At 44.0% G+C, this 12,168-nt stretch overlaps 1 protein-coding gene and 1 pseudogene across 1 annotated transcript; both read left to right on the forward strand.

Annotated features, from left to right (window-relative positions):
* Positions 1-801: 801 nt before the first annotated feature.
* LOC132866629 (putative nuclease HARBI1) lies at positions 802-1,719 on the forward strand. The gene has a single exon (XM_060899421.1). It carries the CDS (start codon positions 802-804, stop codon positions 1,717-1,719), a length of 918 nt encoding a protein of 305 aa, XP_060755404.1.
* Positions 1,720-7,836: 6,117 nt separating this feature from the next.
* LOC132866632 (uncharacterized) lies at positions 7,837-11,600 on the forward strand (annotated as a pseudogene).
* The last annotated feature ends 568 nt before the right edge of the window (positions 11,601-12,168 follow it).

The following is a 12,168-nucleotide window of genomic DNA, read 5'->3' on the forward strand; positions in this document are numbered from 1 at the left end:
CAAGGCAACAGGTCGAAAACTGGAACTGTTTGTTCGCTGTGGACACACACACAAGAGAAATGTCAGTGTTGTTATTACAGTTTACATTATATTGTACAGATGTGTCAAAGGAGGTTGTGACTGTATACAATTGTGATTATATCTAAGGCTACGTTTACACTAGATCGTATCTGTCTCGTTTTCTTTGCGGATGCACTGTCCATTTACATTAAACCGCCTGGAAACGCCTGGAAACGGGAATCCTCCAGCGTCCACGTATTCAATCTAGATCGTTTCAGCTCCGGTGCTGTGTAAACATTCAGAATACGCGGATACGCTTGTGCTGAGCTCTAGCTGGCATCTCATTGGACAACGTCACTGTGACATCCACCTTCCTGATTCGCTGGCGTTGGTCATCCCACGTGGGTCATGTGACGCGACTCGCGGACTTCACTTCCTGCTATTTGTTGATGGAAATACAGCATGGAAAACAACATGGACAACGAGGCTCGCATTCTGAATCTTCAGAACCTGCTCTCTGTCCTACAGCTGGCAGTACAGTTTGCCCAGAAGTACTTGGCGAGGAGGCATGAGATTCTGCAAGCCTTCTGCGATGTGAATACCCTGCAACTGCGGCAATGAAAGCCGTACATGGAGCGCCGGTTTTGGGTTAGACCGGGAAGAAGCAGCGCTTGGTGGGACAACTTCGTGGACCAAGTTGTTGTCGCCGAAGAATGGTATGAGAACTTCCGAATGTCCAGATTGGCACTGATACACCTGTCAGAGCGACTACGTCTACAGCTGGAAGGGACAACCACGAGAATGAGACGGCCCGTCGACCTTCTCACCAGGGTTGCATGCACCTTGTACTACTTGTGCGATGAGGGGCGACTTCGTAAAACTGCCAATGCTTTTGGACTTTCCCGGTCAACTGTCTCTGTCATCATTCGTCAAGTGTGTAAGGCAATATGCACCACCTTGGGTCATGAGTACATCGCCACACCAAAGACGGAACCTGAGGTACAACAGCTCGTAGACAACTTCTACAGCAGTCACGGTATGCCACAATGCCTGGGGGCAATCGATTGCACGCACATCGAAGTGAAACGACCCAGTACTGATTCCACAGGGTTTGTAAACAGAAAGGGGAAACATTCTCTGAACGTACAAGCACTATGCGACTACAACTACTGTTTTATGGACGTCTTGGTGAAATGGCCGGGCAGTGTCCACGACGCACGCATCTTCATGAACTCTGTGTTGTGCAGTGAACTGAGAGATGGGACAATACCACCCTGCCCAAAAGAGTTGGTGGAGGGCGAGGATGCAGTTCCTGCATTCATCCTTGGTGATCCAGCTTATCCCCTGCTGCCTTTCCTAATGAAGGAATACCCCAATGGCGGAGCCACTCCTCAAGAACAGTATTATGGACTAACGCTGTGCAAGGCACATATGGTGATAGAATGTGCGTTTGGGCGCCTGAAGGCACGGTTTGCAGCTCTGAGGAGGCCTATGGATATAAACCTGGATGACCTTTACTATGTGATATATGCTTGCTTTGTAATGCATAACTATTGTGAACTGCAGAAGGAACCTCTGCCAGAGAGTAGTGTGACTGCTGCTACGCAATATGACCAAGAGTTTCAGCCACCAGCTGCAGTGGACAAAACACACGAAGCTGAAGGAAGGCGTGTGAGGCGTGTTGTCACGATGTTTTTGGATCATGATAGGCTTGGTTAGTTGTCATCGACTACAGGGATGGTCGGAGAACTCTTTTGATTTTTTGTGTGTGTTCAAACTGTCATTCCATATCATACACTCTTGTGTTCATTAGTTATGTTCATTAGTTATCACTCATCACTAGTTATCACTCATAGTTCATTAGTTGTGTTCATTAGTTATTGACATTTGATAAACTACTCTTTAACATCTCTTTGTCCTGTCAATATATTCAGCAGCCTTCAACATGTTGGTGAGTACTTATTTTGAGTGGTGTCAATGTGAATAACCATAAATGAAGTTACACTAATATTAACACCTGCACAAAATGTGTGTGCTAGGCACACGTGTTAACTTTCTAGAAGGTTGTAGTGAAGACACCATATCAAACTGCTTTCAGTAATATCTGAGTAACCCCAATCATACATGTTACATTGTCATTTAGCCCAATGTCAATTCTCTGTGATATAGCTTTTAGTGCAGAGGAAGAGCACAACACTGCTGCTTTACGTATCACCACTTTATTTTTTAGCTTGCTGACGTTTCGGCGTCAAGCCTTCATCAGAGGCTTGACGCCGAAACGTCAGCAAGCTAAAAAATAAAGTGGTGATACGTAAAGCAGCAGTGTTGCGCTCTTCCTCTGCACTGAAAGCTATGAAACTGTGAAAAGCTGCACCTGCAAACAAAGACTCTCGAGGTGTGCGGACCCTTGCAAATCCTCTGTGATAAATCATAACTACACAATGGGCAGCATTTGCATCTTACCATGAACAACATTAAGAATGACAAGGCAAAGCATTATATTCATACTTTTATACTCTTAAATGAAAAACAAAAAGATGATACAAGGCGAAAAAAATGCCCACACAAGTACAACACGTCTTAAAAGGTGCAAAAAAAGTAAAAAAAAATTGAACATGGGTATAAACATGCAGTAAAATGGTATAAGTGGTACATGGTTTTCACTCAATAAAATTAACAGTTATATATATAAAAAAAAAAACAACTCCTTCTCACCCCCGGCGGGGGGGGTGGTATCCATGTCATCCTCAAGCTCGGGTCCTCTACCAGAGGCCTGGGAGTTTGAGGGTTCTGCGCAGTATCTTCGATGTTCCTAGGACTGCGCTCTTCTGGACTGAGGCTTCAGATGTTGTTCCTGGGATTTGCTGGAGCCACTCTCCCAGTTTGGGGGTTACTGCCCCAAGTGCCCCCACTACCACGGGGACCACGCAACCCTTGACCTTCCACATCCGTTCCAGCTGCTCTTTCAACCCTTGATACTTCTCAAGTTTCTCATGTTCCTTCTTCCTGATGTTGGCGTCAGCTGGGATCGCCACATCTATCACCACCACCCTCTTCTGCTCTTTGTCCACCACCACTATGTCTGGTTGGTTAGCCAGGATCTGTTTGTCAGTCTGGAAGCTGAAGTCCCACAGAATCTTGGCCCTGTTGTTCTCAGCCACCTTCTGTGGTATGGCCCATTGGGACTTGGGTATTTCTATTCCATACTGGTTGCAGATGTTCCTGTATACTATCCCAGCCACTTGGTTGTGCCTCTCCATGTACGCTGATCCAGCTAGCATCTTACACCCCGCTACTATGTGCTGGACTGTTTCAGGGGCTTCTTTGCACAGTCTGCATCTTGGGTCTGATCTACTCTGGTAGATCCTGGCCTCTATGGCTCTTGTGCTTATGGCCTGTTCTTGTGCTGCCATGATTAGTGCCTCTGTGCTGTCTGTCAGTCCTGCATTATCCAGCCACTGGTAGGATTTCTTGATATCAGCCACTTCCTCTATCTGACGGTGGTACATGCCATGTAGGGGTTTGTCTCTCCAGGTTGTCTGTTCCTCCTCCTCCTCTGCACTCTCATCAGGGTTCTGCTGCCTGAGACATTCACTTAGCAGTTCATCCTTTGGGGCCATCTTTCTGATGTATTCTCGGATTTTCGATGTTTCATCCTGGACCGTGGTCTTGACGCTCACTAGCCCTCGGCCTCCCTCTTTCCGCTTAGTGTATAGTCTCAGGGTGCTGGACTTGGGGTGGAACCCTCCATGCATGGTGAGGAGCTTTCTAGTCTTGATATCTGTGGCTTCTATCTCCTCCTTTGGCCAGTTTATGATACCAGCGGGGTATCTGATGACTGGTAGTGCGTACATGTTGATGGCTCGGACCTTGTTTTTACCATTCAGCTGACTTTTCAGGACCTGCCTTACTCTCTGGAGGTATTTGGCTGTGGTTGACTTCCTTGTGGCCTCTTCATGGTTTCCATTAGCCTGTGGGATGCCAAGGTACTTGTAGCTGTCTTGGATATCACCTATGTTGCCCTCTGGTAGGTCAATCCCTTCAGTCCGGATCATCTTGCCTCTCTTTGAGACCATCCGGCCACACTTGTCCAATCCGAATGACATCCCTATGTCATCGCTGTAGATCCAGGTGGTGTGGATCAGCGAGTCTATTTCTCGCTCATTCCTGGCATACAGCTTGATGTCATCCATGTAGAGCAGGTGGCTGATTGTTGCCCCACTACGGAATTGGTACCCGTAGCCGCTCTTCGTGATGATCTGACTGAGGGGGTTCAGGCCTATGCAGAACAGCAGTGGTGATAGCGCATCTCCTTGGTATATGCCGCACTTGATGTTGACTTGGGCAATGGGTTTTGAGTTGGCCTCTAGGGTTGTCTTCCACATTTCCATTGAGTTCTGTATGAAGGTCCTTAGGTTCCTGTTGATCTTATACAGTTCCAGACATTCCAGTATCCATGTGTGTGGCATTGAGTCGTAGGCTTTCTTGTAGTCAATCCAGGCAGTGCACAGGTTGGTCTGTCTCTTCTTACAGTCTCGGGCGACTGTTCTATCGGCCAGTAGCTGGTGCTTGGCTCCTCTGGTGTTACTGCCAATTCCTTTCTGTGCCTCGCTCATGTATTGAGCCACATGCTTACTCATTTTTGCCGCAATGATGCCTGACAGGGCCTTCCATGTTGTGCAGAGACAGGTAATTGGCCGGTAGTTGGATGGGATGGGTCCCTTCTGGGGGTCCTTCATGATTAGGACTGTCCTGCCTTGGGTTAGCCATTCTGGGTGGGTTCCATCCCTCAGCAGCTGGTTCATCTGTGCTGCTATATATATATTAAATATATATATATTAAATATTAAATATTTAATATTAAATATTAAATATATATATATTAAAATTAATAAAATTAACAAAATTTACAGATGCCCATAACTGGGATATGGCATGCCGTCCTGTGTGTCACTGTAGTATGAGGTTCTGTGGCGTGGTGTGCTGTAATGTAAGGAGGCATGGTGTGGTGTGCTGTGCTGTGGTGAATGAAGCCTCCTGTGGCTGGAGCCACTGACCATGTGCTGCACCAGCATTTCAACTGATGTGGCCATGCGTTTCATGGCGCCGATGAACTCATGGTCAGTCTCCTCCAGCCGCTGGAACATTCGCCGCTTTAGCTCCAGTTCCTCCTGAGCAATTACAAGTGGCGATATCTTCCTCTTCAGCCGGTCTGTGCGGTGCGACTCCATCATTGTGGCCAGTTGAGTGCGACGCCTCGCAACCGTCTGCCCACTCAGCACCTGGCTACCCACCTCATCCTCATCCTCGTCACAGTCAGCGCCACCTTCTGTCGTGGAGCTTGATGTGGAGCTTGTTGCCTCAGAAGGTCGGTCCGCACGAAGGTCTGCTGTCTCTATTCCTCCAGGAAGGGAGCAGGTGCCAGCCGATCCCCCCCAAATGGCCTCCTCACACAATTCAAAGAAGAGGAGAACCACTCGGCTGCAACCACTCCTCCGCCCAGCATCCACAGCCCGTCTGTACTTCGCGCGTATGGCCTTAAGCTTCGATGTCACTTGAGCTGAGAATACAGGACAAGACACAAAACATCAACATCTGAAATATAACAAAATGTTCTGAGTGAATAATTCTGCACAGATTGTATTACACTACAGCATTTTTTAGGTGAGCGAAAGTGTTGGAATGTGTGTAATGGGTGTTTCATGTTGACCAGTTTTGCTGAGTTTAAGGTTGATTTTTCAAATATTAAGTAGTCTGCATGACTTACCAACCTTTTGGCCTGGGTTTAAACCCATAACGACTCTGCATCTCTTGTCAGAGGATAAAAAAACATGACATTAAAGAAGGCCAAAAAGTAGGAAAGTCATGCAGACTATTTTAAATTTGAAAAATCAACCTTACACTCAACAACTGGTCAACATGAAACACCCATAACCCAATACTTTTGCTCACCTAAAATGCTGCTACTATTTAAAAATATCCACTGGAGGTCACTAGACTCCGTTTAGTAGCTTATAAACGAAATGCTCTGCCTTTTCACCATCTCTGGTTAAACTCCTCAAGTAATCGCATATACAATAGAGTAGTGATGGGAATTTCGGCTCTTTTTCGGGAGCCGGCTCTTTTGGCTCTTCTTACTATAAGGAGCCGGCTCTTTCGGCTCCCAAACGGCTCCCGAGATTTTATTTTTGATTTAATTGCTGCAATTAACTAGTTAAGGACAAAAACTAATTCGGCTCCCCAACTCGGCTCCCACCGAAGAGCCGGCTCCCGTCGTTCACTTCAAAGAGCCGGCTCTTTGAACCGGATCGTTCGCAACCGACACATCACTACAATAGAGCAGCTATATTTAATCAGTACAGCATTAACAATGATTTGAGGACTTATCATTTATTTTTTGAAGGACAACAGCATAAACAATGAACAGCTATGTACCATAGCACGTAGCATGACAACATTGCCGTTCTGCAAGGTGAAGAGTGTACCGAACACGTGATCCTTCTAGCATAAACACGAAGGCCATACACGGTGTAAAAAAGGCGTCATTGTAGTACTAGTACCGCCAATAACAGACTGGCATGCTTCATTTTTTACAACGACATTTCATATTTACTTCAATTTTAAACAAAGATATTTCAAATGCTTACCTTTTGAGATCTCCTCCTTCGCGTGAGGGAAGTCTTTCCCACTTGCGTGGGCATCCTCTGGCGAGGGGTAGTGGTCCAAAAAACGGCCCCGTATGTCCCCATATTTTGTTTGGACACTTTCCCAGTCCACACCCTGACCTGACACCGTTGTTTTATAATACAATGTTACGTTTAGTAACAATTGGACCTCGTCGTCCGTCCATGAGAAAAAGGTCTTTAGGCTTGCCATCCTTCTACTTGCAAGTGGTGAGCCTTGCGCATGCCCGATATGCACTGGGATCATGTTACGCGCCATCTGAAATGCACTGGGATCATGTTACGCGCCGTCTGAAATGCACTGGGATCATGTTATGTGCCATCTAAAGTCATGTAATTAGCGTATCTGTGTATTGGCGTTGCTGTGTGCACGGCTACCGGTTTTAGTGTATACGCGAATCGTTTTAAGAACGTTAATCTGATGATCCGCTGATTCGACGTAATGTAAACGTAGCCTAAACCTACCGGCAATTAGAAAAGGCTCCAGCAGGACTTGGGGTCATCTTTCATTGAGTGGCTTGGAGCTTCACATCCTCTTTCTTCTGCACTTCGTCTCCCCTTTGCCAGCCATGACGACACATAACTTTGTGGACCGAATTGTTGTAATAGAGGCCCATTACATTTCAAAAACATCAGGTTTGAAAGTCTTGGAACAGCAAGGGAGTTTCTTTTGTCAGTTAGAATATTATTCATGCAACTGAACGCACGCTCACATTCACTAGTTGAAACGGCAATAGTGTGGACAGCTTTTAGCAGAAGCTTCAGTGCTTCTGGTGTCTGGGATCCCCGCAGCTCCTTGTACTCACGAAACCCTTGTACACTACCTCTCCTCTCCACTTTTAATCTGTCACACAAGCGCAGCACATCTTCATACACCATGTTGTATGTCCAGTTCTCCCTAAATTAAACTAAATTACCTCAGACCAACCGCAGAACCAGAGACTACCACAATGACCGCCCAGTAACTCAAACTTGCGCTAATGTTCAGCAGCACTCAACGTTCGCAAGACCTAGCGACCTAGGATCCCTGCTCCTCTTGTCTCCTCCGTCCTCCTCCGCTGTCAAACACACAGACTGTATATGGTCTATGGCAGCCCTATGGTCAAACACGGTGCCGGAGGGCAGAGGACACGATTGGAGGAGAGATATTGATATGCGTGAGCATACAGGAAGAGTATGATCACAAATCGCAAGGAGAGAAATAGAACTTCCTAGACAGAGTATGATGAGCTCATGAGAAGTACCGGTACACCGTAAAAAGTCCTGGTACACTAGGGGCTAAAATTGATAAGTGCCGGTACGCCGTACCGGTGCGTACCGGCCCACTTAAAGCACTGGCCCCTGTTAGAAATTTACTATTACCAGAATGACAATAAGTCAGTTGTGATTCATCACTAAATCTCTGTGCAAGTCCTAGGCTAGTGCACTAGTGAAACGGTGCACATTATTCTAAATCAAACTGGGGTGCTGTTCTCTTTGAACCTATATGAACTTTAGGCTATTTCAACCTTTCCTAATCTGCTTCCACTTTTGTAGACTGGTCCAACCTTTGGCTGAAAGTTTATGACTGGTTACTTGGCGACCAAAGGGATTATTGCTGCAGAAAATCATGTTGGTAGAATCCTGTGCGGGGTGGCGAGACCCTACCATGAAATGAGATGCAAGGTACAGTAGGCCTATTGCCTGAAATAAGCTAAGATAGGAAATACAAAGCCCCCCCCATGCACTTTTTGAAAGCCCACCTGGGACACTCCCATTGTCATTGTGACACAGCACTCCACAGCACACAGTGCACACTGCACACAACGAAATTGCATTTATGCCTCACCCGTGCAAGGGGGCAGCCTCAAACAGCACCCCAAGGGTACCATGCTCAGGGTACCTCAGTCATGGAGGATGATGGGGGAGAGTACTGGTTACTCCCCCCACCAACCTGGCGCGCCGGGAATCGAACCAGCAACCCTTGGGCTACAAGCCTGACACCCTAACCCATGACTGCCCATGGCACTTTCTGCACTGTGAACTTCACCTTGCCCCTACAACCCTTTATGCAAATTAGGCTGACACACTGACATAATTGTATAGCATTCTTAACAGCCAGCAATCATTTCTGCATGTGACATAAACTTCCTTGTATCTGTATAATAACAAAACAAAAAAAAAAGTACTATAGCTAAAATTATTGCAGCAGATATATGTGAGCACACCAAGACAAATTAACATTAACTGGAATTGAAACAGTTATAATAACTGATATAGACTGTATTCTAGGTGAATCCATTCCACAGTAATAGAGCTCAGGCCTTGCTGTATTTGAACAGAGATTATATATCAGACATAAACTGACCAAAATCACTTGTCATGTATTACAGGGCCTGTGGAACTTCAACCCAGTCCCATACAATGCTGCCTATATGGGGCATAAGCTCCACTTAGATCAAAATGAAAAACTTGCAATGTTTGTAGTGACACATGTGATTGCCATAGATGGCTATTCTCGCAAGGTAGTGGCACATGCAACAATGCCAGTAAAGAACAATCTTGTCATTTATGAAGATGTTTACAGGTATGTCATGTAATTTAATAATTGGTGTAATCAACCTTAACATGGCTACATACCTATCTATACCTTATACGCAAGGATCTTTTGTTGTAAATTCATCACAAAAGCCAAAGCCCTATTCTATAGTATTTACAATGGGATGTTATGACAATGATTGGTGTTGGTTGTTTATTGTGACAGCACAACTCTGATCTCTTTCATGTCTTTACAATTCAAGGTCTGCTGTGGTAAACTTTGGGATATGGGATCAGGTCCGTGTTGACCACGGCAAGGAGTTCTACTTGACGTTATTCATTCAAGAAATTCTTGCATCCCACAGACACTGTCAGGACAAACCCCCTTACCATCAAACCACATCAACAAAGGTAAAAAAAAAAACAGAAAGGTGTATGCTGATATTTTGAAAACATTCACCCATGTAGTTTTGTGTGCGCCTTGATGGCATTTAGTAATTTAAAGGTGATCTCTCTCACTTCTCTCCACCCCTCCACAAATCTTTGTCCCATGTGTGACAAGGTATTTAGTGTGGCTGTCCCCCAATTCTAGAACACCTTCCCTCTTTCACTATGTCAATGTGCTTCCCTCTCCACCTTCAAAGCCAGGCTCTAAACTCACCATTCCACCTTTGTTTTCCAATCCCAGTGCTGTCTGATAGAGGTTTTATTAGTATTGACTAGTGCTGTCAAAGTTAACGCGATAATAACGCGTTAACGTAATCTCAATTTATCGCGATTTAAAAAAATAGTGCTGTTAACGCAAATTCTAATTTGGCCCTGCGAGTCACCCGTAGTTCCTGTTGAGGTTTGTCGCGCGCTGCTTCAATAAGAGTACGTGTGAGTGATGGAGAAAGGCATAGACATATAAACATCCTCGCCACCATATTGGATGGGGCAAAGTGGAGATTCTTCAACTGTCTCTGGTATAGCATCTAGACAGTGGCTGAGAATAAAGATGCCTCATTCATGTGCTGCGTTTAACTGTACCAACAGGTTTACCGTCCAAACGAGATCACATGGGATTACCTTTCACAGGTGAGACTGGAAAAATACTTTTCAATACTGTTCCTTCAGTCTTCAGTTTCCCAGCTCATCTCCACCGGGTAGGTGTAGAGTTATAAGCAGTGAGAATTAGATAATACAGTGCCACACTATGATGAACATTTTTGAAAGTATGATGAATGTTTTTATTTTTGTTATCTGTTTTTTTCTTCTTTTATGGCAAATACTTCTCTTCAAAAGGAACTAATGAAGAGTAAAATAAAACATTTTTTTATTTTCACAGTGATATGCACTTTATTTTTCATCCCTTGGTTTTCTCATCTAATATGGAAGTTATGGATGTCAGTGGCTGTGACAAGACGTGTTATGCTCTCCAATAAAAAAAAAAAAAACATTGGTACAAAGCAAGCCCATTCACTTTTTTATGCTGATAAGAGAATTACAATGGTTTTTCATGTGACAAAAATGTGCGATTAAATTGCGATTAACCGCGAGTTAACTATGACAGTCGCGACATTAATCGCGATTAAATATTTTAATCGCTTGACAGCACTAGTATTGACATTTCAATTTTGTCTTGTCTCTTGCTGTTGATTTTTGTCTGTCACTGCTGTGCCTTTTAACAAAGTGTCCCTGTCTCTTGTCTTAAGCTACATTTTACTTACTACAAAACATCTCTAAAATAGTTGCACCACTCTTACTAAACTTATGCTCATATTTGATTGGTTGTTCTCTAGAATCATATAGTTGAGCAGATCTGGCCTGAGGTGAACAGCAGGGTCAATTACCCACTCAAAGAGGCCCTTATCCAGCTTACCGATCAAGAACTCCTGGACATGGACTGCAACATCAGCAGATACTGTGTGTCTAACCTGACAAGACAGCTGTCTGAACTTGGCATGAGAAAAGTGATTGACACTTGGAATGCACACAGAATTCCTGGTACCTGTACCCTTTATATTGCATTGCATTGTCTTTTATTGTCTTCTCTTTGTCTATGCATGGGACAGTGAGAAACGTAATTTCAAGTCCTTTTCCTGTAATTTAATTACAGGAAAAGGAATACCCAATCAACTGGCCAAAGATGGCTGTCTGAAAAAGGTGCCTGAGGGACTTCTACCTCATGCGGCAGAAGCAGCTGACCTGTACCAGAAGGAAGTGGGAAACTCTCTAACAAGAGTCTCCTGCTTTAGAACAGACCCACTCCAACTTGATGAGAAGATTAGTGTTGAGCGCCTGTTTGCTGAAACCTACCCTGATTTGACATATCTGTACAACAGTGTTGTTAACAGAGACTTCAAACCCTTTCAGGATACACTGGGCCACCTTATAAACCTTACCAATTCTCACATTTAATAGATTGAGTGACTAAAATTCTATGCATGCTGTACATGGCAATTACTAATCAATGACAAAAATCAACTTGACATAATCAATAAAGACAATCAACTTCACAATGTGCTTTTTTATTTTTACAATTTACCTTACATTTTTTATGTTCAAGGTTTCACCAACTGTTTCTCACAGATGCCTCCAACATGGCAGTGTTTGCTCAGCTGAATAACAAAGTTTTGCAAAAAGTTGTTCGACAAAAAACTAAACAAATAAACTCTTATAAACATGTTAACACAAAATGTGTTTTTTTAAAGTATTTCTTTTACTTACTCTTTCATTATCAATAAAGAAAATCAACTAAACAATGTGTGTGTTTTTTTTAAGGTTTAACCATCAACTGTTTCTCACGAATGCCTCCAACATGGCAGTGTTTTGCAAAAAGCTGCTAGACAAAAAAGTAAAAAATAAACTCGTATAAACATGTAAACATAAAATAAGTCTTTTTAAAGTATTTCTCTTTTACTTTCTCTTTTTTATTTTACTTAGGATAAAAATATCCTTTGGCTTACAAATGAACATTGGCAGATAA

This window comes from Neoarius graeffei, chromosome 18 (genome assembly GCF_027579695.1).
Source record: "Neoarius graeffei isolate fNeoGra1 chromosome 18, fNeoGra1.pri, whole genome shotgun sequence".
NCBI classification, from domain to species: domain Eukaryota; kingdom Metazoa; phylum Chordata; class Actinopteri; order Siluriformes; family Ariidae; genus Neoarius; species Neoarius graeffei.

Bases quoted from the DNA above. Each gene is read 5' to 3' on its own strand.
- LOC132866629 (XM_060899421.1), top strand. From the start codon at position 802: ATGAGACGGCCCGTCGACCTTCTCACCAGGGTTGCATGCACCTTGTAC.